Source organism: Corythoichthys intestinalis, chromosome 14 (genome assembly GCF_030265065.1).
Source record: "Corythoichthys intestinalis isolate RoL2023-P3 chromosome 14, ASM3026506v1, whole genome shotgun sequence".
In the NCBI taxonomy this organism is placed as follows: domain Eukaryota; kingdom Metazoa; phylum Chordata; class Actinopteri; order Syngnathiformes; family Syngnathidae; genus Corythoichthys; species Corythoichthys intestinalis.
This window is the reverse complement of record NC_080408.1, coordinates 51,574,766-51,601,018: the sequence shown is the minus strand read 5'-3', so window position 1 is coordinate 51,601,018 and position 26,253 is coordinate 51,574,766. Positions and strand designations below refer to the sequence as shown.

General features: G+C 39.6%; 1 protein-coding gene across 1 annotated transcript in view; it reads left to right on the top strand.

The window, feature by feature from the left end:
- Window positions 1-24,450, top strand: part of pax3a (paired box 3a) — a 54,496-nt gene extending 30,046 nt beyond the window's left edge. Inside the window, exons 7-9 of the mRNA XM_057856640.1 lie at window positions 972-1,195; window positions 13,492-13,755; window positions 23,291-24,450. Coding sequence (XP_057712623.1) covers window positions 972-1,195; window positions 13,492-13,755; window positions 23,291-23,308 — 506 coding nt within the window. The 3' untranslated portion in view covers window positions 23,309-24,450. The remainder of the gene's footprint in view (window positions 1-971; window positions 1,196-13,491; window positions 13,756-23,290) is intronic.
- The last annotated feature ends 1,803 nt before the right edge of the window (window positions 24,451-26,253 follow it).

The following is a 26,253-nucleotide window of genomic DNA, read 5'->3' as shown; positions in this document are numbered from 1 at the left end:
TCATCCTTTAACTTGTTAAACAGATGCAATGGCAACTCATTGTGTGTAAGTGAGCAGCTGGAGCGAATTTGAGTGCACACTCAATGCAGCATTTAATGAAGACAAGCATTTTTTACGTTTTAAAAATGGATTGGGCGTCTACTTTTTTTCTTGTTTGAAAATATTTCAGTGGGAAAGTAACATGTTTAAAACTTATCATAATTATTACATTTAAAGTACTTAAATACTATTTACCAGTATTTAAAAAAAATGTAGTTTTTTGTAAATTATACTTTTTGGAAAACGTCTTATATGTATGTCTTTCCAATGATAAATCTGAATAAATACATTGAACACAAAAAAATTATTATTTTTTGGTTGGGGCGCTACGTCTCGGGATTTCACCTATCGCGGCGGGTTCTGGTCCCCATCAACTGCGAAAAACGAAGGATCACTGTATTTTTACCTCTCGCAAGCAGAAATTTCTTCATTACAAGAGGCAAAATGTTGCCATTTAAATATGTCGTAACCTGAAAATAACGTTTGTAAAGACGTTAGTAAGTTGAGGTACCACTGTACAACATGAAAAGAGAAAGTATAAACTCTTCCGCACCTCTCTCACTCTGTCGTCAGTCACATGGGGCGTTCAGGAACAGCATGCAAAACACATCCGCCACATTAGAACCTGATTCATTGGATAATAATAATAATCTATATTATATTATTATCATTCCGATTTGTATTTGTAATTGGACCAGCAGTAGTTATTAAGGATTTAGCGTAGGTTTTTGGTCTGTGGAACAAATTCATCGAAATATAATGTATTGTTATGGGAAAATCCCGCTCGATGTACGAACATTTCGACTTACAAACCACGTGCTGAATTAAATTCGTATGTAGAGATACCACTGGACATCACAGTTTTTTGTAATTTGCTCTCTTTCAACTTCATCTGCATATGGTTGTAAATGGGCTTTTGTTTGTTGTAACAGCCGCTGAGCAGTCCAGCACAGTCCATCGACCACAGCCTCTGCCGCCCACTTCGGTGCATCAGAGCGGGCTCAACTCATCGTCCGCCACTCAGGACGGAGGTTCGGCGTATTGCCTGTCTTCCGCACGTCACGGCTTCTCAGGATACTCGGACGGTTTCGTCGCCCCGTCCGGACACACCAATACCGTCAACCCCGCTGCCATTGGCAACAGCCTCTCACCTCAGGTTGGTTCGCACGCCGTCTGACATGTTCGCTGCTTGACATTGACCAGATTCTGGTTGATATAGAAAAAAGGTGGCATTTCATTTGTGTTCATCCTGATAGGTTGATGAATTTTCAATGTGCCAAATGTCAATCCTTAAAGGAAGGTGGCCAAGTTGAATGCGTATGAGTATGGATGTGGTGTGATGACACAAATCAAAACTGAAAAGACAATTATGGCCGATTACACAGTCATCAGGCTCCATCAGCGGCTCCCTACCAGGCCAGAAGATGGTCTAACAGGCGGAAAACGAGCTTTTAGCCACCACAAAGGGTGGTCGGCCCCTGATGCAATGCATGCTGGGTACTAATTCCCATGAGAGAGACTCTCAGCATCCTGTCAGATGCAGATAAACACACGAAGCGCCTCAGGTTTAAAACTAACCTTGAGCGTATGTGTTTGTATGTATTTTAAACATAAATGAGTGTCTTTACTATGGCCTGATTGGTAGCTAACAATGAAATTGACTGCTTTGAAATGAAAGAAACAGTTGCGCCTGCAAAATGGGTTTTTCAATTCAATTTTGATAAGAGTAAGTTGAACGATAAATAGGGATGATAAGTCATTGTGCCACACATTGTTTGTTTGCAGAAAGTTTGTGGAATGCACTTTTAAACTTGTAGACAGTCTTGTTCTGTAACAGGGTTACAAAGTGACTGGCATGGCAATAAAAAGGCCAAAGGTTGAGCGGCTCACTGGCTGGTTTCAGCGTTAACCTTTAGATGGCTGCTCCAAACACAAGGTCTTGCATGGATACGGTTTGTCAGGAATGTCAGTCTGGAATTGCAATCACACATTTGCCCAATGTCTTAATTGAAGGGAATGAAGTAATCTATCCCCTTGTAACGTGGTGTGTAATTTATGCATATTATTCACTTTGTTGGCTAATTTCTTTTAATTTGTGTATTCATTGCGGTGTTTTGAATGCGTATTGAGCAATGCGTATTACGCAGTTTGCTTCATTTCAGATGGGGAAATAATTAATTTCCTAATTTAGGCTAAATAAGAGCAGGAGTGGTTTCAATGACTTTGAGAGTTATAGAAGACCTTAAGAAGAACTTAGCTGCCCATTTTTTCAAAATCTATTTTTGTCATATTTATTAAAGCAGTTAACAGTATAACATGATGCATTTTAGGGATGTCCCCGATAGCATGTCATTTTAGAAGAGGGAAATCGGGTAAAATAATTTAAAAAATGTATTTACTGTATTTTCTGCATTATAAGGCGCACCGCATTACCGGTAGTAGTCGACTTATGTGATTTCAACTTTACGACGCCCGAATCTCGTCTGCCATTTTTAAATTGTTTTTATTATTAGTATTTTTTTTTATCACATATACAGTACCTTATTGTACCTCACAATAGCCTATCTCATTTTTTTACTTTAGTTTATTAACATGTTTTCTGTCCTCACTAAATCTGAAGTTGTTCAGCTGTACAGACAGCAAATTGTGCTTTTTGAAGATTTTTACTTCCTTCACTTTTTGACAATTCTGTAACACACATATGCACACTTATGATCAAAACAACACACCTTTTAACAATTAAACACTTGACACTGATCAATTGGTGTTCAAATGTCCATCTAGTCTTACCAATATGTAAATTTGGATTAAATCAGCCTAATTTACCTAACGAAAGTCCGCATAAATGCTCTGAATGCTATCGTATTTACAATGGGATACCGCAAGCAACATGTCACATTTGCTCATAGATATTCATGACGTTAGCAATTGTTGCTAGGCGGGTCAACCTCCCGTTTGTCCCAAATAGTAAGTACATGGAAATGGTGTACGAACAAGATGTTTACTGAGCGAAACCTACCAATTCTGTGCGAAAATGATTTCCCTGGTGTCAAATTCACTGGTAAAGATGTGCAAGAACATACAAATGTTCAGTTAAAGAGATGGCTTGAGTGTCGAGGGCTGAAAAAAAAAAGAGCCGACCTGATCCAGAGGTAGCTTTTTTATGGACACCTTTTTCTTTTGTGCATTGCCTTACGCCACTGACAATGACATTCACCTGTTTCAACAATCTATCCTTTACCACCATATGCCCTGTCTTTCTGATATATTATATCCATTGGTTGTCTTACCTCTCTGACTGTTCTTGGGGGTAATTTACATTGCTATTTTTGTGTAGCGATCACAAATTCTACTCAGTGACAGCCAAGGAACACTTTTAATTTTTCCATTAATAACAAATCTTAATTCTATAATTAATTTACACTTCCCCCTTACTAAATTTTTTTTTTAACAACAGAAAAGGTAACAACAGTGGCAGTTTGATACTATTCTAATTTTTTTCAGGTCATTCATTGTCAGACAGAAGCAGCACGCCAAAATGCCACGCTAAAAAAACAAGTGAAAATATCAAAATGGCTTACCTCTTCGTCCTCTGTAGGACCATGGCCCCCAAGTAAATGATTAGTGCATATGAAGGTGAATGGCTTCACCTTGCTGACGTTAAACCTGTCTTTTGATGTCCGCACAAGTTGATCCATTCTTCAAATTTTTTCCTCTGAGTTTTTGGCTTCGGGAAACGTATGAAGAAAACATCCTTCGTATGTCGTAATGTCTAGAGTCGTTTCTACAAGTTCCATAGCAGCAGTGTTAACTCGGCATGTTCTTTTTTTGGAGGCTACCGGCAGAAAACAAGCAGTAATACCATAGTTTTAAAGCGAGGGGGTGTCTATGTTGACCCACTTCCTGGTTAAGATGTCGATGTACGATCTAAAAATAGCATTCGTGCGGTATGATATTATAAATGCATACACAAACAATTATTAGCTGAAACAACTTACAACCTGATGTGGGCCAAACCAGAGCGCAGCTATCCTTTATCTATGTCAGACGTCTGAGTCTGCGCTTCAGTCGTATACAAGGCGACAGTCCAGCCAGTCCCAACGCTGCCACCAGAGGGCAGTGTATCCTCTATCATTAAACATAATACAATACTTTTGGCCTTTTCAGATAGTTATTTTGAGATTTAGGGTTACTTAAAGGGTTAATTCCGCATGAGAATGGAACTCGTTCCTAAACCGGGGACTACCTGTGTAAGGTGCCCCTTCAATGAATGGCCTATCTTTTGGTTTTTAAAGATTTTTTTTTTCTTTTTTTTTCTTCTAATTTTCACACAAAAACACAAACATGACATTTCCCACCACCGAATAACACCAACACCAAACATAAAGAAAAATATAACTAATGAGCACCAAACGGGCCTGTGTTCCCCTCTATCATGATGAGCCAGAGATCAATATTATACCCTTTTCCCCCTGTAAGTCAGCCACTTCCCCAGGTTTTCCCAAAACAAATATTCTTTTATCTATATGTTAGACGTTCCATGTCGAGTATTTCATCCACTATTAGCAGCCATTGTTCATATGTTGGAGATTCAGTTCTTAACCAGTTCTTTGTTATTGCCTTTTTTGCAGCCACAAGGAGAATTTTCACAATATACTGTCCTCTTTATGTATTACATCCTCTAAAAGTCCCAGATATAATACCTGACATGATTTGGGAATCGTGTATCCCTCATATCACAGAGAGATGAGTGAACCTTCTCCCAGAATGATTGAATATGAATGCATGTACAAAATACTGTATATGTGTATGGTCTGGATTCAAGTCGTTGCATCGTCTCCAGCAAGATTGTTGGCTATTTGTTTGTTTACTTTTAATTATAGGTGTGACGAAGTATCGAATTAAGTTTTTCCAATTGAATTCCTTCCATTTAGGTGATTGTGATGTTGATAAGTGTGACAGCCACATGTTGTTCCATTTCTCCTCTGGTATCAGTTGGCCCAGCTCTCTTTCCCATTTCATTTTCACATATAGTGTTGACTCAGTTACAGAGTCTCTCAAAATGCGATATATAGTTGACAGTTTTAGGGATAATGGCCTATCTTAAAATTGTATTCATATTTAAAGCACACCGCATTATCAGGCTCATAGAATAGACGCTACAGTAGAGGCTTGGGTTACGTTATGCATCTATTAGATGGAGCTCCACGAAAGGGAAGTCAACAAAACAGTCAGATAGGTCAGTCAAACTTTATGAATAGATTACAATTCAGGATTCTAACAACTCCGTTCACTCCCAAAATGAATAAACAGCTATTTTATTATTTTCCCCGAGGCAAAGTCCGTGACGTTGTATTTTTGTGACACATCTTTGGACAACAGCATTGTATAACATAATGCAGTGTACTGTGTGCTGTTAGTCCCTTCATCACTCGAAATTAATATTTCAAGCCCCCCATTTACTGAAAAATTGTTTGTGCTATGTTTGCACTAGTGGTTAGGACACCCTTCTGTTACTGAGAGAGTTGGTACGCTACGCCAGCTGCGACGGAGATGCTGCGATTGACATTATCACTCTGGGTCAAATGAATATTTCTATCTATAAAACGATAGCAGCACAAACGAAAATATTTAGAGCACAAAGGTATCACAATTGATCGACACCATTTTTAGCCATTTTTAATCATAATGAGGGGCTGGGTGACCTCAGATTGACTTATAAAAGAATTTTCAATATTTCAAAAATGATAGCAGCGCAAACGAAAAATTTGCCAGCACAAACAAGCACTAACACGGCACAAACAAATGACATAGTTTTTCTATAAATCTGCGTCTGATGAGGGGCCAACTTCAGGTCTCTGTTATGAGGTATGTCCACTGTGAGTGCGTCTGTAAGTGGGCGACAAATGACTGACACTTCATATGTCAACTCTCCTTTTGATAATTGGTTGTTTCCTCTGGCTCTATAGTTTCTTCAAATTCATCAAATTAGAAGAACAAGATGGGGCCATTATGAGCTGATTATCCCACATATCATATTCAAAGTGTACTGCTGTATTTATCATTTGAATGACTACCAAAAAAAATTACAGTTCGCTCAGAACGCAGGGTTTGAAAAAATGTTTTTTCCACAGAGTATCTAATGCTACAGTTTTTATCCAATTCACATAAATCATACATCAAAGATTTCAATAAGGGGCATAAAAATTCGATACAGAATTTGCCAAAAACGTTCCCGTTCGTTTGTAATGTCCAAAATTTCCCCTTAATTTTCAGTGGCAGAAAACATGGGTGGTTGTGATTTTTGACCAAAAACCTACCATTACAGCCCAGTGACTGGGGCCCAAGTAAGTTGATGCCATTGACAGCCATATTTGTCGATTCCATTGATGCCTAATATCAACAGGAAATTACCCTGAAATGTCCCCAAATCAACAGGAACAGGAACAAGGGGTTTACCTGCAAAAGCAAAGCTAACATCGCAAAAATCTCCAGAAATCTTTCAGTTACTATAGTACAGTTTTAAAAAAATGTAACCAGCAATGCAAGTACCAGATTACTGATTCAAATACTTTTGGCCTGGCAGTGAGGCCAACTAGCATGGCTAACATGTGTTTGTTTCTGCTCTGATGACTGTAGCTATTTGTTTTCTGAGGACAAAAAGTAATTCCAGTGTTACACAGCATTTTATTTTGTCACAAAAAATGTGATTACTTTACATTTACTGATGTAGTCTACCAATGGAGCATGATCAATGGAAAAAGTTGTTGCTGTGCGATCCGCCCTAGATAATTCTCGAGCCGCATTTGCTACACATGGTACCGTGAAACCATGATAATTTTGCCAACAGTTATCACATTTCCAGAATCTAATACCGGCCTATGCTTGTTTGTCGAATCATAATTACTGTTTTCAGAAATAAGACAAAAGGTATTGTTTTTTTTCTTTTCTTTTTTTCCAAAATTCTAGCTTTTAAAGCTCCTTTATTAGCTTATCTTAACTGCAGTTTCGATAGTGAGCCGTACACGCCATCACTCTTAAACCCATCAGGAGATTCAAATGTTCAGTTAACACCTGATATGGTCATATGAGTATAGAGTGACTGATATGGATAAGGTTGACTTTAGATGTGGAAGATTGTTGTCGGAAAAGGGAGAGGGCCGTGATCAGAGCAGTGGCAACTTCCCTTTCGGGTGCGAGGTCTCTGGCATCCTTCTGCTGATCTGGTGCATACCGAAGCAATCCGTTCTCACCAAGGAAGCGAGTAGCTGGGATTTGCGCCCCCCCTGAGACCTAATCCCCGGAACAACCGCAAAACAGACACCACTGTCAACTGCCGCCGGAGAAATGTAGGATCAAGGACGCCTAGTACCTCTACCACAGCCGCTTTAGAACAAAAATCAAGCGATCCACATTACCATCTTATATATTATTTTTTTACAGGCCATTTTTAAATAGAGTGCCATTTGTGTCCCCGGTATAAATTATGCTGTATTTTCACTAAAGTTACTCATTCAACATATTTTTTGTTGTCGATTATAAATTCAAGGGTAAAGGCTCCTTAAATTCAATTTTTAAATTTACTTCTGTTCAATGGTCGTTATGGAATCATGTTATGCCCCCAGTGTTCAAATTCAAATTCAGTCTACAAAATAACAAATGAAAGTAAAAAGAATCCAAAATAATGTTTATGATTTTATTGTCCTGGATAAACTATTATTAATTATGCGTTGTTTTTGAATTGAAATATAATATTTAGTTAAAACAAACAACAACAAAGGGTTTTCTGTTCGTCCCCAGTGTCACTGTCCACTCTGTTGTGTTAGTGTCCCTTTAAGAAATGTCAAGATTTTACAGTTTTATCAAGTATGTTCAGTGTGGTTGATCATAAAATATCCACTCTGTTAAAGCTAAATATCCAAGAAATTGGATATAATAAAAAAATACACTTGCAATAGACTTGCAAAACTAGGGCTGAGCTGAACTGAGGGCTAAGCACAAAATGTCCTCTGTTGGTGTCCACTCTTTTACATCCAACTGGTATATCTTACAAAATGCAATGTTTATTGCATTTTACATTTTCACTTGCGTCTGTCACGGGCGGGGCACACACGGCTGGACTCAAATGCAAGAGACAACGAAAGATGCAGTTCTCAATGACTTTTATTTTACTGGCATTTAACAGGCCAGCTTCAAGGTCCAAATGAAATCAAAGTAACAACATGAAATCTTCGGCAATGTAGACTTGAAACAAAACATGACAAGAACAAAACTTACTGGCGATGGAGTCATAGCTTCATACAGCTTCTCTAACAAGAAAAACGCACTGGCACAAGACAAGGCAAAAGAGGGGAATTTAAGGCTTAGGGCTAATGATACACAGGTGTGGGCACTCAGGTGATTAAGGGGAAGGCAAGACAAGACTGACAAAGGTAACACTGAGCAACAAAAGGGAACCCACCAAAATAAAACAGGATATGAACTGACATGAATCAACGCCGCCTATGGCGGCGTGTAACAGCGTCCAGAGGTGGGGAGAGTAGCCAAAAATTAAGCAAGAGTAAGAGTAGCATTATTTGAAAATAATATTACTCAACAAAAAAAGTAAAAGTTGTCATCCAAAAATGTACTAAAGTACAAGTAAAAAAGTATTTGGTGAAAAGAATACTCAAGTAATGAGTAACAATGTGTGTAACTGCGTACGATGTTGATTTTTTTTTTGTTTGAAACTATTTTTTTTCTCCGAACAAAATTATATACACTGCTGGCCAAAAGTATTGGCACCACTGCAATTCTGTCAGATAATGCTCAATTTCTCCCAGAAAATGATTGCAATTACAAATGCTTTGGTAGTAATATCTTCATTTATTTTGCTTTCAATGAAAAAATACAAAAGAAAATGAATACAAAAAAAATGAAATCATTATCATTTTACACAAAATTCCCAAAATGGGCCGAACAAAAGTATTGGCACCCTCAGCCTAATACTTAGTAGCACAACCTTAATAGCATAATGACATTATAACAAAAACAATCGCTTCCAGTATCCATCCATGAGTTTGTTACAATGCGCTGCTGGAATTTTAGACCATTCTTCTTTGGCCAACTGTTCCAGGTCTCTGAGATTTGAAGGGTGCCTTCTCCAAACTGCCGTTTTCAGATCTCTCCACAGTGCTTTCTCTCAAACCATTTTCTAGTGCTTTTTGAAGTGTGTTTTGGGTCATTGTCCTGCTGGAAGGCGCATGACCTCTGAGGGAGACCCAGCATTCTCGTACTGGGCCCTAAATTATGCTGCAAAATTTGTTGGTAGTCTTCAGACTTCATAATGCCATGCACATGGTCAAGCAGTCCAGTGCCAGAGGCAGCTAAGGAACTCCAAAACATCAGGGAACCATCGCCATGTTTAACTGTGGGTACCATGTTCTTTTCTTTGAAGGCCTCGTTTTTTTTTCTTTTTCCTGTAAACTCTGTTGATGCTTTTTCCCAAAAAGCTGTACTTTTGCTTTTGTTTTCTGACCAGAGAACATTCTTCAAAAACATTTTGGCTTTCTCAGGTAAGGTTTGGCAAACTCCAACTTGGCTTTTGTATGTCTCTGGGTCAGAAGTGGGGTCTCCGAGGAATCCTACCATAGAGTCCCTTTTCATACAGACGCCGACGGTTAGCACGGGTTGACACTGTTGTAGCCTCGGACTGCAGGACAAATTGAACTTGTTTGGATGTTAGTTGAGGCTCTTAATCCACCATCCGCACAATCTTTAGTTGAAGTCTCCTGTCAATTTTTCCTTTCCGTCCACATCTAGGGATGTTACACGTACTGATGACTAAAGTTGCACCGATACCGATACCAGTATCGGCAGGGGGCGCCGATCTGGCCCGAATTGGTGGTATCGGTATCGACGAGTACCAACATTTAGGGCGCCGATACCATCTCCTGGCATCACTTGGACGCAAATGTACTGTCCTCCCCATGTGAGCTAACTTCCCGAATCCCGATGCATGACATTTGTATGTCTTTGTCTCGAAAATACCAAACGAAATTAACACCTTTGTTTTCAATATTAAGGATGTAAACTACAACGCATATCCGCGATGTTACGCTGCTCATCTAACATGGCATTCACAAACGACTAGCATGCGTAAGCTAACGCCTGTTATTTTAGCGCCGATGGGATCAGAAAGGTTAAGACCGTGGGAGACGAAGCAAACTCATGGTTTCATGATGAACAATGAGTGGCAAATTAAGAGCGGCGTACTTCAAACTCGTTCTGTTTATGAAAGTCGAATGTCATATGCTGGTGTTGTGCAGTAATGAGCAGAAGTGACTTCTGTGGCCAGAAAACACTCTAGCGGCGCAGCGCGCACACTAGATATCATCAAATAGCAACCTAGATGACATATGTTAGATCCCATGCCAACTCTCGCGCGCACACACTAGATCTCATCAAATAGAAACCTAGATGTGCTACATTAGATCCCATGCCATTAGCTGCGTGAGCCCAGAGCGACGCGTAGTCCATATACTATATTGATGAATTAGAAACCGCCATCACTGAATAGAAGTTAAGCAGGCCAAATCAATCCATACCAGTGACTATAGATAATGCTGCAAATACTGTTAATTCAGTACATGTTACAGATGGACTCGGACCACAAATAGGATGTTTTGCTTATATGGTAAATATAGCTGCTAAGAGAGCTGCAGCAATCAACAGTGTGCCCCACTTTACAAACAGTAAAAATTGTTCTCAGCACATATATACAAAATTTCTACAGCTCAGTAAGAAGTAAGCACATAAATATTATGCACTAAAATGCTTTTTTATATGGTGGCACTGTTATTTTTGCTTGTTAGCAAATTAAAAAAAAAAAAAAAAAGATAATAATAATAACAGTTGTATTTTCTGTTTCAGAGCACTAAATGTATTGAATTGTATCGAAAATCTATAAATATAAATAAATATATATATATATATATATATATATATATATAAATGTATGTATGTTTTTTTTTTTTTTTTGCAAACAGAGTGGTATCGGAATGGTATCTGTATCGGCAGATACTGCACAGCCAGGTATCTGTATCGGTATCGGGCCCAGAAAATGGTATCCGTGCAACACTACTGATGACACTGCGCATGGTGCGGACACAGGAACACTCAGGTCTTTGGAGATGTACTTGTAGCCTTGCGATTGCTCATGCTTCCACACAATTTTGCTTCTCAAGACCTCAGAATGTGGCACACACAAAGACACAGGACAGGGGTTGAGTCAATTTTACTCCATTTTAACTGGCTGGAAGTGTGATTTAGTTATTGCCACAGGTAAGTAATAGGTGCTGTTAATTACACAAATTAGAGAAGCATCACACGATTTTTCAAAGGGTGCCAATACTTTTGTCTGGCCCATTTTTTGAGTTTTGAGTAAAATGATAATGATTTGATAATGGAAAAAAAAGATCCAATTCTCTTTTGTGTTTTTTCATTGCAAGCAAAATAAATGAAGATATTGCAATCAAAGCATTTGTAATTGCAATTATTTTCTAGAAGAAATTGATTATTATCTGACAGAATTGCAGGGGTGCCAACACTTTTGGCCATTAGTATATATAAAGTGTTCTATTATTAACTATTACACTGTACATACCCCACCCCATTAAGCCAAATAAATACAATTAAAAAAAAAAAAACATTGAATTCCAGCGAGACAAAACAAATCACAGAGTGCCCTCTAGTGGAGAAAATAGTTCCTATGATGAATAGTGAATAGTTTCTTCATAGATTGTCGTATGAAATTAAAAGGTCATTTCTCCGGTTTCCCATGGTCAATCGGTGCCAATTAAAAACCGGGAAAGGGTTTAAATCCGGACTTTGGAATGATATTGACAGCAGTGCTTTATGTCAAATACTCATTTTTTTTTACGGTGCTTTAAAGATGACATGTGATTGAACAGGCTGGTGTGAAGAATGACAAGCTAGAGTCTGATTAGTTAAATGCAGCCATGTTATTATGTGATTATTGTTGCGACGTCTCATTGGTGAAACTGGTAGAGCTACTGTTGGCATCGCTGTCAAAAAAAACAAAAAAAACAAATCTAATATGTAGAATAAAGAGGAAAAATATAACGACTAGTTTAGCTCAAAGTAGTGGAGGAAGAGTAACGTTTCTTCTTCACAAATCGACTCAAGTAAAAAGTATGGCTTAGTAAAACAACTCTTAGAAGTACATTTTACCAAGAAGTTACTTGAGTAAATGTAACGGAGTAAATTCAATGCGTTACTGCCCACGTCTGCTTGCATCATATTATAAATAACTGCTTAAGTAATGTTTTTGACTAATTGCTACTTTGTGCACAATCAAAATGACCAAATAAAACGTCTTACATATTACAGACTTAATACATTTAAAGTATTTCCATCATAGTGTTTCAAGCGCTGCTGGACTTACATTTAGTAAAACAAAAGTAATTTTAAATTCGTATTTCGTCAGATTTTTGTGGTACTTTTGATGATTTTGGTAAAATATTGCCATAATATTTTGTTAATAATGAATTTTTCTTGCTTAGATCTTTATTAGTGAAATAAAGTGATAACAGAATGTAACAATGTGTGAGGTCTGACCATTGACAGCTTACAGTACATAAAATACATTGGTATGATCAGAGGACACGTGCCAGGTGGCCTGCAGTTTCGGAAGCCTCATGTTTTTTGCATCAGAACATCCTTTTTCATTATTTCTGCTGTCTTCCCGTTCCTGGCCCCCACCTTGACTGCTCATTACACAGACTGTAACTCTTTCCCTCTAGTTCTTGTTCCATGCACCCCCCTTATTAAGGAGACTATTTCATGACTTTGTTCGTCACGCAAACCTGTGTGCAGCTGTTCTGAATGTATCATCCCCGGTGCTACCCCCAGAAATCAGTTAAAAAACTGCAAAGAAAATACGCACAGAACTCACAGTACGGGTTCAACATATTGGCGATGTCTCACACACGAACACACACACACACCTCTTCCCCTCGTTCCCACGTACCCTTTTGGCCTCCAGGCCTCACAAGGACACGGTGATTTTAGGGCATCAAGAGATTGGGAAGGAGGGTGTGTCTTTAAACAGACATACCAGTCTGAGCGTAGACATAAACATAATTTTTGAACACTTCAAAGTTGCTGAACTTGCGTAAATGTTTGGCTTGTTTGTGCTAGAACTCCCGTCACAATTTTGACAGTAATATTCTCCAGACAAAAAGTTCATCTTAGAAACAATGCCCTTGTTCCTTTGTCCCCGTGTTCATGAAGCAGAATAAAAAGAAACCACATGTATGAGGTTCACCAGAGTGGTTTGACAATGAACAATGACTGTGCTTCCAATTCTCTGAGCCCACCTGAGTAGAGTTGATTGAATGTCTTTTCTTCTCAACTCTAATCCTTCCAGTTTCCTTCTGTCTCTCCCTACAGGTGATGGGCCTTTTGAACCCAGGCGGAGTGCCTCATCAGCCACAGAGTGACTTCGCTCTCTCCCCTTTGACCGGAGGCTTGGAGCCTAATGCCAGTATGGCTGCCAGTTGTCATGGCTCCCAGCGACTGGAAGCCTTACCCGGTCTGACCGGCATGCCCACCCTGCCGAGCACACAGTCTTACTGCCCACCCTCTTACACCTCGCCAGCATACGCCGTCGACCACCATCCGTCGTACCAGTATGGACAGTACAGTCAGAGCAAGGTAGGCTTGAAATCCATATGTCATTTTTTACAGAGCGCTGTAAGACATACAGTGTATCACAAAAGTGAGTACACCCCTCGCATTTCTGCTGATATTTAAGTATATCTTTTCATAGGACAATGACAAAATGACACTTTGACACAATGAAAAGTAGTCTGTGCGCAGCTTATATAATAGTTATTTTATTTTCCCCTCAAAATAACTTTAAATATAGCCATTAATAACTAAACCCCTGGCAACAAAAGTGAGTATACCTCTTTGAAAAAAGGAACATCCCTAAATGTCCAAATTGAGTACTGCTTGTCATTTTCTCTCCAAAATGTCATGTGACCCATTACAGGAGTGCTGTCAGCATTGCTGCAGAGATTGAAGAAGTGGGGGGTCAGCCTGTTAGTGCTCAGACCGTACGCCGCACTCTACATCAAATTGGTGTGCATGGCTGTCACCCCAGGAGGAAGCCTCTTCTGAAGACGGTACACAAGAAGCAGTTTGCTGAAGACATGTCAACAAAGCACATAGATTACTGGAACCATGTCCTAGGGTCTGATGAGACGGGCAGGCTTTCTTGTGTACTGTCTTCAGAAGAGCACTGTCATTGTATTCATAGCCAGTTAGCTATAAGATGGCAACTTATCTGCTACTTCAATTTGTGACCAGAGTAGTTTACTGCTATTAGCTGTCTGATACGTAAAGAGTAAAGTTGAACCATATGAATTCACAGGAATAGGCGACCAAACAAACATCAACACAGAGGTAAAAATTAACAACATGGATGGGTAGTTTATCTGGCACTGATCTGTAAAGTAAGTGGCAAAATGTAATTTACACTGTCAACTGTATGATTGGCACACGCACCGTATGATTAATGCTGCATTTAAGTGTTGTTGGAGTAATTAAAAAAAAAAAAAAATCTCTATTATTTGGCATCTATAAAACGTGCCAAACAGTCACTCAACTTGTGATATATCGTTGGAGAATTAAAATAGGCTGCCCATCTATGTATGTAGCAACATTGTTTTTATCCCATATTAAAGGCCGAGTTATACTTCCGCGTCAGACCTACGCCGTCAAGGAAGAATCGAGTTACGACCCTACGCCGTAGCCTGACGCGCACCTCTCGATTTTTCTAACCTTCGCGTCGCGTAGACGCGTTGACGTAGCGAAAACGGACTGTGTGTGATTGGTCCGCTCAGACTGTTGTTTCCGGGCGAAAACACCGCCATTGTAGAATAGAATCAAACATTATTTTCTACACGCAAAAATGCACCAAGCCGACAGGAGTATCATCGAAGAGCAAGTCTCGTCAAGAAATTATTATTGTGACTGCCAAATGGCAAGGTCGGCGATCGAAAAAATAAATAAATGGAAGAACCACCGAGACGTGGGTGGTCGGAATCGAGTGGCCACACGAAGCGGTGACACAGTCGGCCAAAAACTGCCAACTTTTTATCACTTTATGTTGTATTTTTGGTTGGTGCACTTCATCATTTACTGTGTACATATGTTTCAAGTATATGAAGAATAAAGCACAGATTTGGTGTCAAAAGAGTTGTTTTGATCTTTAATTTTCAATAACAGACAGTTCACACACACAATACATCATCACTGATTGAGAGTGCCTCGGTGCTTTTTATGATAACCTTAAAATCAAGCCTCCCAACGCAGTTTGGGAAGTTCCCTAGACGCCAGAAATCTGCTATGGCTTCCCACTGGCTGGTTGTAGGACACGGCAAACAAATCAGGCTGGAGGGCTTTGCAGACCTTGAACGCAGTGCTCGACGCCAGTTTGAAGCTAGCCGCCACAGCTAGCTCTCTCCACCCGAGTCTAAAACTCTCTGTGCGGCATCAAAAGTCGGCCAGACCGCCTCGAAACCGTCTTCTGCGTCGCCTGCCCGTCAACATTTGTATGTTCAATATTTATTCAGTGTTGATGAGCAGAATATTTACTTTCAAGAGTTCCATCTTGCATTGTTTATTTTTTCTCCGACTAGCAGAAGTAGTCAACAATCCTGCCCCAAAACCGTACAAACATAACGCCACATCCCTCTAGTGGCTTGGCAGTGAATTACAGACAACACATTTGAAGGATTCTCCAATAGGGAATGGGACGTACTACGTCACTGTTTGGACGCGCCTCCATGCTGGCAATATGATTTACTTCCGGTTCGGCAGAGTCAATGCGGATTGTAACGTGTGGTAGTGCTAAGCTAACTCTTTCGGTGTTTTAGAAAGAAAATATGGGTGCTTATTGTTGCGTTACTGGGTGCAACAGCATCTCCTACGACAAAAAAAGGGGTTAGGAAAAATGGACTCACTTTTCACCGTTTTCCTGCATGGAGGACCAAATATCAGATCACGAAGGTACGACGGATGGCTGGATTGCAGCGGTTCGTCGGAAAAGCATTTCTTATGATCATATTTCTGCTGGAATGAGAGTGTGTTCCTGTCATCTCTACTCTTGTAAGTTGAACGATTTATCCACTTTTGGTTTCAATACGTTTTTCTTTTATCACACCGTTGTGTAAATCTGCCTCGGTAGCAATGCTCGCCTACTACGACTCACCTACCTGTTGTATTCCTAGGTAAACCTGCTGACAACACATCCCGATTTGTCACCATCTCTCTTCTTGGATCATTTGACAAAGAAAATTTGTTCAATGGAGTGGTTCCATTTGTCCTGTGTCGGACTCAAACAAGCCCCTGCTGCAGACGCCATCTGGGTCTGCCCTTCTCGTCGATGAACTGCGGGCTTTTAACTTGTGAAAATGCAAGAACTGTAATGCACATATTTATTCTGCCTGGCTATTTAACTATGGCCAGTGACGTATTATTTTTTTTTTTTTTTTTAAACCACTTTGACAAAGACACGTTTCATTGTAATGTTGAATTTATATATTCTATTATTATTTTTAAATTATAATATTCTTATTTGCACTTATGGAGACTTTAGACTGTCAATTCAAATAGTGTTGGAAAAGTTGCAATACCTAAAATAGAAATGCAAGAACTGTAAAGTACATATTTTTACACCTTTATTTACCTAAGGCCACTGGATGTTTTTTAACTGCTTTGAAAAAATACAGGTTTTGTTGTGATCTTGTATTTATATAGTATATAGCTTTTTACAATGTATTATGTATTATAATATTTGCTGCCCCCTGCCAGAGTGTGGGCCATTTTGTACTAAAAGGATTTTAAACTGTCAGTTCAAATACTGTGTTGGAGACTAGTACTTGCAATACTTAAAATGGAAATGCAAGAACTTTAAAGCACATATTTATCCTGTCTGGCAATTTACCCAAGGCCAGTAAATAGTGTTTTAAACTGCTTTGACAAAGACACGTTTATTGTGATCTTGTATTTGTGTATTACTTATAATTATATAATATTTGCTGCCACCGTCAGAGGGTGGGCCTTGTTTGCACTAATTTAAAGATTTTAAACTGTCAATTAAAATATCGTATTGGAGAAATTGCATTACTTGAAATAAATCTATTGCAACTTATCAGTCCCAGTTCTTGTCTACAACACTGTCCAAAAATTGTCAATGCATATTCCAAATAGAATAACAAAATTAAGTCACCTGACTTTGTAATTATTACACCTGTTTATTATGAAGACCTGAAGTAAACAACAAGCAGTTACAGTTTGTCAAGAAGTTGTTCAAGTCATGTTTTGGTATTCATATTTTATTGACTTTTCACAACAACACTTAGGATCGTGTTTGTAAGAGCAGAGCAAACTGAAGTTTCAGCGTGCACTCTTCGCCTTTCCAACCTCTCATAACGCTCCGATGTGGTGCGCTTGACCTCAGAATAACCCAAGAAGAGATATGGTGACCAATCGGGATGTGTTGTCAGCATTTCATATGCAGGTTTTCCTAGTAACACAACAGGTAGGGGAGGAGGAGTAGGTTAGCATTGCTACCGAGGCAGATTTACACAACAGTAAAAAAAAAAACACACAAAAAAAACCGTATTGAAACCAAAACGGATAAATCGTTCAACTTACAAGAGTAGAGATGAGGGGAATACTCTCATTCCAGCAGAAATATGATCATAAGAAATGCTTTTCCGACGAACCGCTGCAATCCAGCCATCAGTCGTGCCTTCGCGATCTGATATTTGGTCCTCCATGCAGGAAAACGGTGAAAAGTGAGTCCAGTTTTCCTCGCCCTTTTTTTAGTCGTAGGAGAAGCTGTTGCACCCGGTAACACAACAATACACACCCATAATTTCTTTCTAAAACACCGAAAGAGTTAGCTTAGCACGACCACACGTTACAATCCGCATTGAGTCTGCCGACCCGGAAGTGAATCATATTGCCAGCATGGAGGCGCGTCCAAACAATGACGTAGTACGTCCCATTCCCTATTAGGGAAGTCAGATCTCCTGACACACATGGGCGCAGTATATCTCTCGAAAGTGCTTCGCAAGAGTATCAACTCATATGCCTATGACAGCCAACGTTACGTGCATATTAAGGAGCCATGTGCAGGTTGTGTAAATGGAGAGAATAGAGTAATATGACCATATTCAAAACTGTATGTGCATTCTATAGGTTATGCCATGTAGATTTAAAACTCCAAAGTATTATTATTATTATATTTTTTTATTTAAGAGTGAAATTTATACTGGGGCACTGCAGATCATATTTCACTGGGACTGTCTGGCTGAAAGAGTTATAACACTACAACATGGATAATATTCAGTGTTAACATGAAGGTATCAGACAAAAATGTTTTGAATGTACAAGGCGTAATGGACCTATCACTCATCTGTGGTCTATCGATGCCAAATAAAAACTGGGAGGAGGTTGAAATTCTCGGTTCGTAGTAATGTTGACTCTATGCCAAATAGTGTAATTTTTACGGCGCTTTAAAAACCCCACGTGATTGAACAAGCCGGCATGATCATAGGATTTGTGATTGCGCTTGTGTGTGGTCATGTGTTGTATTGTTACGTCTGATTGGTATAATGAAGTCATGTGATTATTGTTGCGACGTCTCGTTGGTGAGACTGGCAAAATCGGATCGTTCCTGCCCACCTTCACCCCTGCTCACCTGTGCCTCTCACCATAGCGCCCTCCTATCTGCACTGCCAAGTCAAAGCATGTAGCTGAATGATGGCTAGTCTCTTAGGAAAATCATCTAAATTCAGTCATTTGTATTTCAGAGAACCCCTGTATTTCAGAAAGAGTCAGTTGTTTACAATTCTATTTAAAGCCACACACACTGAGAAAATATATACCGTAATTTTCGGACTATAAGCCTCTATTTATGTCTAGCTCGCATCTTAACATCCATTCAAAAGTGAGATATTTTGCCGGATGGCACAAAGTGACATCTGTCATAAGAATTCATTAATGCTCATGGCAGTGTCATGTCATAATTATGATGGTCTTATGACACTTTTGCCACTGTCAAATAAAGTGTTACCAAATACCATAACTAGCAGTTAATGAAACAACTGGAACAGTAACTGAAGAAATAATTAGCACAGAACATGAATTTTAATTGTGATTAACATTTGTAACACTGCAATGCATGTTATGAGGCATGTTAGACGGCAGTAGTGTTGACAGTAGGTGGCAGCAGAGGTTGACTGTCTCCCCCGAGGGTGCAGTTATGGCCAAATGAAGCTTCTTGAAGCAATGAAGCTTTTCAGCTAATTGGTTCAAAGCTTGATGGTGGTTCATTTGATCTTTTGACAGTCTTATGATGCCGCTGTCATAAATAGTATTACTGGTTAATACCTTTTGGTGTAAATATTCCATAATTCATTGAGGACAGCTACGGCTTATAGTTCAGTGCGGCTTATCTGTGAACAAATGCCATTTTTTGGGGGGGAGGGCGTTGGCTTATAGGCAGGTGCGCCTTATCGTCCGAAAATACGGTAATAGCCTTAGTGCTACAAAAGTACCATATAAAGCAGTGGTCTCCAAACTATTCCACACAGGCCCGCAGTGGATTGAGGATCTTGTTCCAACAAAACAAGAAGACACTTTTGCACCAATCTGGTGCCTTACATGTGTATAATTGCAGTCAGGTGCTTCTTCTTTTGGCAGAAACCTCATTGGTTAAACTATTTGTGATCAGTTGGTATGAACAAAAACCAGGACTCACAGTGGCCCTTGACGACCGGTTTGGAGAGACAGTAATTCAAGAAATCCATACAAATTCTTTCTATACATTTATAAATAAGATCAGTTCTCTTTTTAAATTGTATGTTAACTTCTATTCTTTTGTATCCAGCTCGGGTTGCGCAATTGAGTTTAGGATTTCTGACTAACATAAACCACGTTAATTGCACTAACCATTCTGATGAGTGACCATCTCAAATGCACTGAAATTACATGTACATACGTCGTTGGCCTGGCAACCTTCGTTTACATTACCCTCATCAAATGGCTTGACGCTGACCCATATTGGGGGCGGGAGCCGGCTCGCTGTCCTTTCGTGACCCCCATGATGATCGGACTCGAGTTCGGTTCACCTATCCATGTAATGACCCCTGTGTTTGCGACTCTAAGAGAGGAGCCACTTACTAAAAAGTGTGTTTGACAGGAGGGGGATTGAAGCGGGTGGCTCCTAGTGAGGTACACTAGCACATGTTGACTGGCCCATCAGTGGCTACATCTTGAGCTCATTAATTTAGCCCGTCCTGGGAGAAAACCGCATGTAGCTTTTGGGTAAGGGGAAACATGTATGTGTGTGTGCGCGTACATGTGTTAAGGAAGGGGCTCTTTAACAGGGGGCGATTATGACCCTTGGCAGGCCTGTATTAAAACCATGTGTCCAACAGGAGGTCAGATTTAGTTATTGATCAACGGAGCAGAACTAGAGGGATCCAGGCGGAGGCTTCGCTCTACCAACTGTATTGGGTTCAAAGAGGGTCTCAAGAGATTCTCAAAGCTCTTCACCTGTTTTTGGTGGAAGTTTATTGTTCAACCCGAGACTCCACTTTCCATTCTCACCTGCTTTTAAACCATTTTTTAAACTCTTTACTCTTTCGGTGACATTGACGATGAGAGACGTCCAATGACGTGGATTTAGAGTCGTTTATCATCAGTAGATGTCCAATCCTCATGGCAACTTTCCCAGTTCATATGGATTGGATGTCCATCGCCGTTCATTGTAGCCAATGAGTTAAATATGTACAATACTCATTTTGGTAACAGTGCTCATATTAAGAAGCACAAATAATTATTCCGTTATATAATTATATCCATATTATTATCTATTCTAATTTGTAAACATTTTAATAGGGATGTCCCGATCGCATATTTTTCTAACTGAGTCCGAATCCAAGTCAGCTGATTTTTAGACTCTGCCGATACCGAGTCCCAATCCGTTTTTTTTTTTTTTTTTTTGAATAAAAATTTCCAAACATGTTACTGTCCTACTGTGCCGCCTTTATAATGTGAATTATTTTAAAGCAAGAATAACGTAAACAAATGCTTATCTTCATTAACCCTTTTAACACCTGGGCCGATTTTGTCCGAACTTGCATACCTTTGATGTTGCCTTTATATTTCAAAGAAAAAAAAATGTTCACAATGGCCTGGTTGGGTCCCTTTTTTCATGGTCCATCATGTCCAAACTGTTGTTTCTTCACCGATCACTTATAATCAACATCTTGGGACCAAAAATCCCAACATTTTTTGTCAAAATTTGTAATATTAATGTCCCACTGACAACCAAACATTCTCAACTAAATGTTTTGAAGCTTGATAATATCATCCAAAGAAAACAATGAAAAATCTGGCCCATCCTCCTCCTCGAGTTGATGGAATAATGCATTAACTTGCGCCAAATGTATTTTTCGATTCATTACGGACGTTTCAGACTCGCTCGTTTAATCCAACAGGCCCTTGCCTGCTACCTCGGCTCTCTCTCCTTAGGTGGCGTCTTGCTCGGCAATTTATTAAATGTTCACATTACGTCTGTCCTTCGCTACCTCACAATGGCTCCTGGGATATGCCGTTTTTTGTGGCGCTTTAGATTTTGAAAAAGGACAAGAAATGCTGGAAATAATGGCAAATACTTATATAGCGGATTTATCCACACATTAGCACACATTTACCTGTTCACGCACACATTCACACAACAATGGTGCTGCTGCCATGCAAGGTACTGCCAACCCATTGGGGGCAAATTAGGGTTCAGAGCCTTGGCCAAGGGCACTTTGACAGTGGGCTGTCATAGCCGGGAATCGAACGGCTGACCCTTCAGTCCAAGGACAACTCCAGCTACCAGCTGCGCCACGACTGCCCCCGTGATGACATAAATACATGGTCCATGCAGTGTTTTAATATTTATTCATGAGGGCAATAAAACTATAAAACTCGAATGACATTATCTCTCGTTCTATTTGGTCGACTGACTTGGTCGTAGAACTCAACTTCCACACTTTCATATGAGACTAACCAGCGGCACGTGGGTGACGTAATTACAGCCTGACAAGGTCTCAAAGATGATATGCGTGAACGTGTTGCCGCCGACCCGTCTGGTGTTAAAGGGTTAAATGCTTCATTGGGTGAGTCCGCTCAAATCCACTCACACTTTGACGCTCACGCTGCTGAGAACAGCCTCTCACATACACAATGAGTTGCCACAGCACACTTAACTTCAGAATAGTTTCAAAAGAACAAAATACACGTTCTGGAGTGGCCAAGTCAAAGTCCAGACTTGAACCCCATTAAGATGCTGTTGCATGACCTAAAGACAGCGATTCATGCCAGAAATCCCAGGAATCTGACTGAACTGCAGCAGTTTTGTAGAGAAGAATAGGCCAAGATTAGTCCCGATCGTTGTGCCAGACTGATCTGCAGCTACAGGAAGTGTCTGGTTGAAGTTATTGCTGCCAAAGGGGGACACAAAATATTAAATGTGATAGTTTACTTACTTATTTTCCCCCTTCTGTCATTGTTTGCATACTATCCTCATTAAAATATGAAAACCTATAAATGTTTGGGCGGTTTTAGTTAAAGCAGATACTGTGTTTTCATCTGTATGATTTTGACAAAGATCAGATCATATTTGATTGTGATTTTATGCAGATATGTGAGAAATTCCAAAAGGTTCAGATACTTTTTCATACCACTGTAGAGACGTTCGTAAGTGGAGGTACCACTGTATATTACATTTCTACATTGGGAGAAAATACTTTCACTTCTTACTTGTAAAGTACTTTTGTACTTTGGAGTATTTTTTTCTTAGATACTTTTACTTCAGTAATTTCCCCCCTGTATCTGTACTTTTAATTAAGCAAAATAAGTGAGTACTTCATCCACTGCTGTCACGAACTTTCGTCTAGATGTGTCCAAACTGTTGAAAATATAACATTATACAGTATTATACAGTGTTATTTTCCTTACAAGAAAAGAAATGTGATTCGAAGTTCAGGTGTTTTAAATTAAAAGAGTGCTCATGGAAAAAGTTAAAATTGTATCCCACAGCACTACTGTACCATTCTGTGTTCATTTCCATCATTCAACTTTTCAACCCTCTTTTGTCTCCCCTTCTCATCCTCAGGTGCCTTTCATTATTTAAAACTGCCTTCTTCTCAATGTGGAGGTCCACCCTGCCAATCTGACATTCATTGACCCACAATATGCCCCCGCTCACCCCAACCGTTGCCTTCGCCAACCACCCCAAGGCTGACCAGAGGACCGCCAGAGCAGGAGATGGCGAGCTGCGGTGGTGGCGGTGCGGTTTCATCACTGTGACGCTGGGCGCACTGATGGCGGGCTGGACGGGAATAATTAGGACCAAAGGTTCAACCTCTCCGGTTACCTTCTGCGTCTCGTCATGCTACAAGAACCGAGCCCGCTTGTTCATGCCTAAGTAGGAGAAGCAGGATTGAATAGGGGAGGGGTTGGTGGATTCTTAATACATTCAAGATTCTGTACTTGATTTTTGCGATGCGAGGTAGACTTAAGCCCCTTTTTCACCAAGGAGTGCATCGTCAGAAGTTTGTAAGGGGGCACCAAAATAACACTCGAGGCAACAACCCAGAGGGTGGAGCCAGACATGTTGATTGGTCAATAGAACCACTAGGAAATTGAGTCAAAAGAACATGAAATTTGCTGCTTCTTTAGGGGGGAAGCCATCCCATCCAAACATTTTTTTGCTCACTGGGACCAGGTTGACTGGGGATGAATGGATTTTTTGTTCCTCGTCAAAAAAGGCCAGATGTTCTTCTGAAGGCTAACAACGATGGAAAAGACATAAATCTATCCTGATGTGGTGTCTCGCTGAAGATGATTTAAATACGACCGTGTGGGTCGTGTGTGGAACGAGACAAGTACACCACTGCAGCCCAAAGAAAGTGCAATACCTTCATACCTCATAAACAAGCACAGACCACATGTTCATCATAGTGTCCTCTGAGAAATACTCCTTTATTATTATTTTTTTCCCATGCCGTCATTTATTTTGGGTTGTGAGCATGACTAATCAGGAGAACTTGTTCAGATTTACAAAAAAAAAGTCAATAAGCCAAAAACGGAAGAAAAAAAAATCTCTACAGGTGAACACATTATTTTCTTTTGCATGTATTGATTTAGAATTCATCTGAATTTGGGGTTCACTTCAATTATTTATTTAGTGTCACACAATTGCTTTGTGTCTTTTAAAATGACCAAATGTAATTGCTTAAGTAAGTCTTAAAACAATGTTCATTATACATGTCTCCCCCAAACAATTTTGTATCTTTTTTGTTTTTGTGTACAATACAGCACTATTTACTATTTATAATAAACATTGTCAAAAAAGACGTGACTTCACGAGTGAGTATATTATATATGTACAATATATAAGCACCCTAGTGATAGTGATAGTGATATGAGATGCTATGAACTCAAAACGCATCACAAATCAGCTTGCAGCGTTGAGATCAGTGTTATTAATAACGGCATTAGAGTATAACGGCATTTCTAACGGCGTCATTTTTTTCAGTAGTGAGTAATCTAATTAATTACTTTTCTCATCTTTGCAAAGCCATTAACGTTACTGAGGATGTGTAGGGGCACATTCCTACAATTTGGTTGAATGAAGAAGAGAGCACAGCCGGAGTGGGGAGTAGGGAAGGGGGAGGTGACGCCGTTGCATATGCTATGATTATTGGCTAGGTGGCCCACAGCGTTAGCATAGCATTCGCATTTAGCGTGGCGAGCATCATCTTAAATTCTTGGGCAACTTTTTTTTTTTTTATACATACAGTTCGTGGCATCCAGGTGGGTACAATTAATTGAAAATAATGTACTGTTTCCTGCTGGGTGTGCATTATCATCACCAAGTTGGCGTCGTCCTTATAGAAGCTACAAAAATAGTCACTTGCCCCAAACTTTTTTAATCAATTCTTAATCACAACTAGAGCTAAGTCAGGAGATTCAGAGCCTCATCTGCATATTGAAAATATATCTATATACATTAGGGGTATGATGTTACACACAAGTCACGGTTCTGTACGTAACTCGGCACAAAGATCATGGTTCGGTGCAGTCCAACAGGAAAAGCAAAAAGGCTTTTTTGTCACAGCGTTTGAAAAGTGAAAGTTTGTATACTGTTATACTCTTATATAATGAAGGTGAAATTAAAAAAAAAAAAAAAAATTAAAAATCAGTTAATATATTTGATGTGACTGATGCAATAGAATGTATAATGTAATAATGTGTGGAACATGACGAGTAACATCAGTTACAGTGCCTTGCAAAAGTATTCGGCCCCCTTGAATCTTGCAACCTTTCGCCACATTTCAGGCTTCAAACATAAAGATATGAAATTTAATTTTTTTGTCAAGAATCAACAACAAGTGGGACACAATCGTGAAGTGGAACAACTTTATTGGATAATTTTAACTTTTTTAACAAATAAAAAACTGAAAAGTGGGGCGTGCAATATTATTCGGCCCCTTTACTTTCATTGCAGCAAACTCACTCCAGAAGTTCAGTGAGGATCTCTGAATGATCCAATGTTGTCCTAAATGACCGATGATGATAAATAGAATCCCATGTGTGTAATCAAGTCTCCGTATAAATGCACCTGCTCTGTGATAGTCTCAGGGTTCTGTTTAAAGTGCAGAGAGCATTATGAAAACCAAGGAACACACCAGGCAGGTCCGAGATACTGTTGTGGAGAAGTTTAAACCTGGATTTGGATACAAAAAGATTTCCCAAGCTTTAAACATCTCAAGGAGCACTGTGCAAGCCATCATATTGAAATGGAAGGAGCATCAGACCACTGCAAATCTACCAAGACCCGGCCGTCCTTCCAAACTTTCTTCTCAGACAAGGAGAAAACTGATCAGAGATGCAGCCAAGAGGCCCATGATCACTCTGGATGAACTGCAGAGATCTACAACTGAGGTGGGAGAGTCTGTCCATAGGACAACAATCAGTTGTACACTGCACAAATCTGGCCTTTATGGAAGAGTGGCAAGAAGAAAGCCATTTCTCAAAGATATCCATAAAAAGTCTCGTTTAAAGTTTGCCACA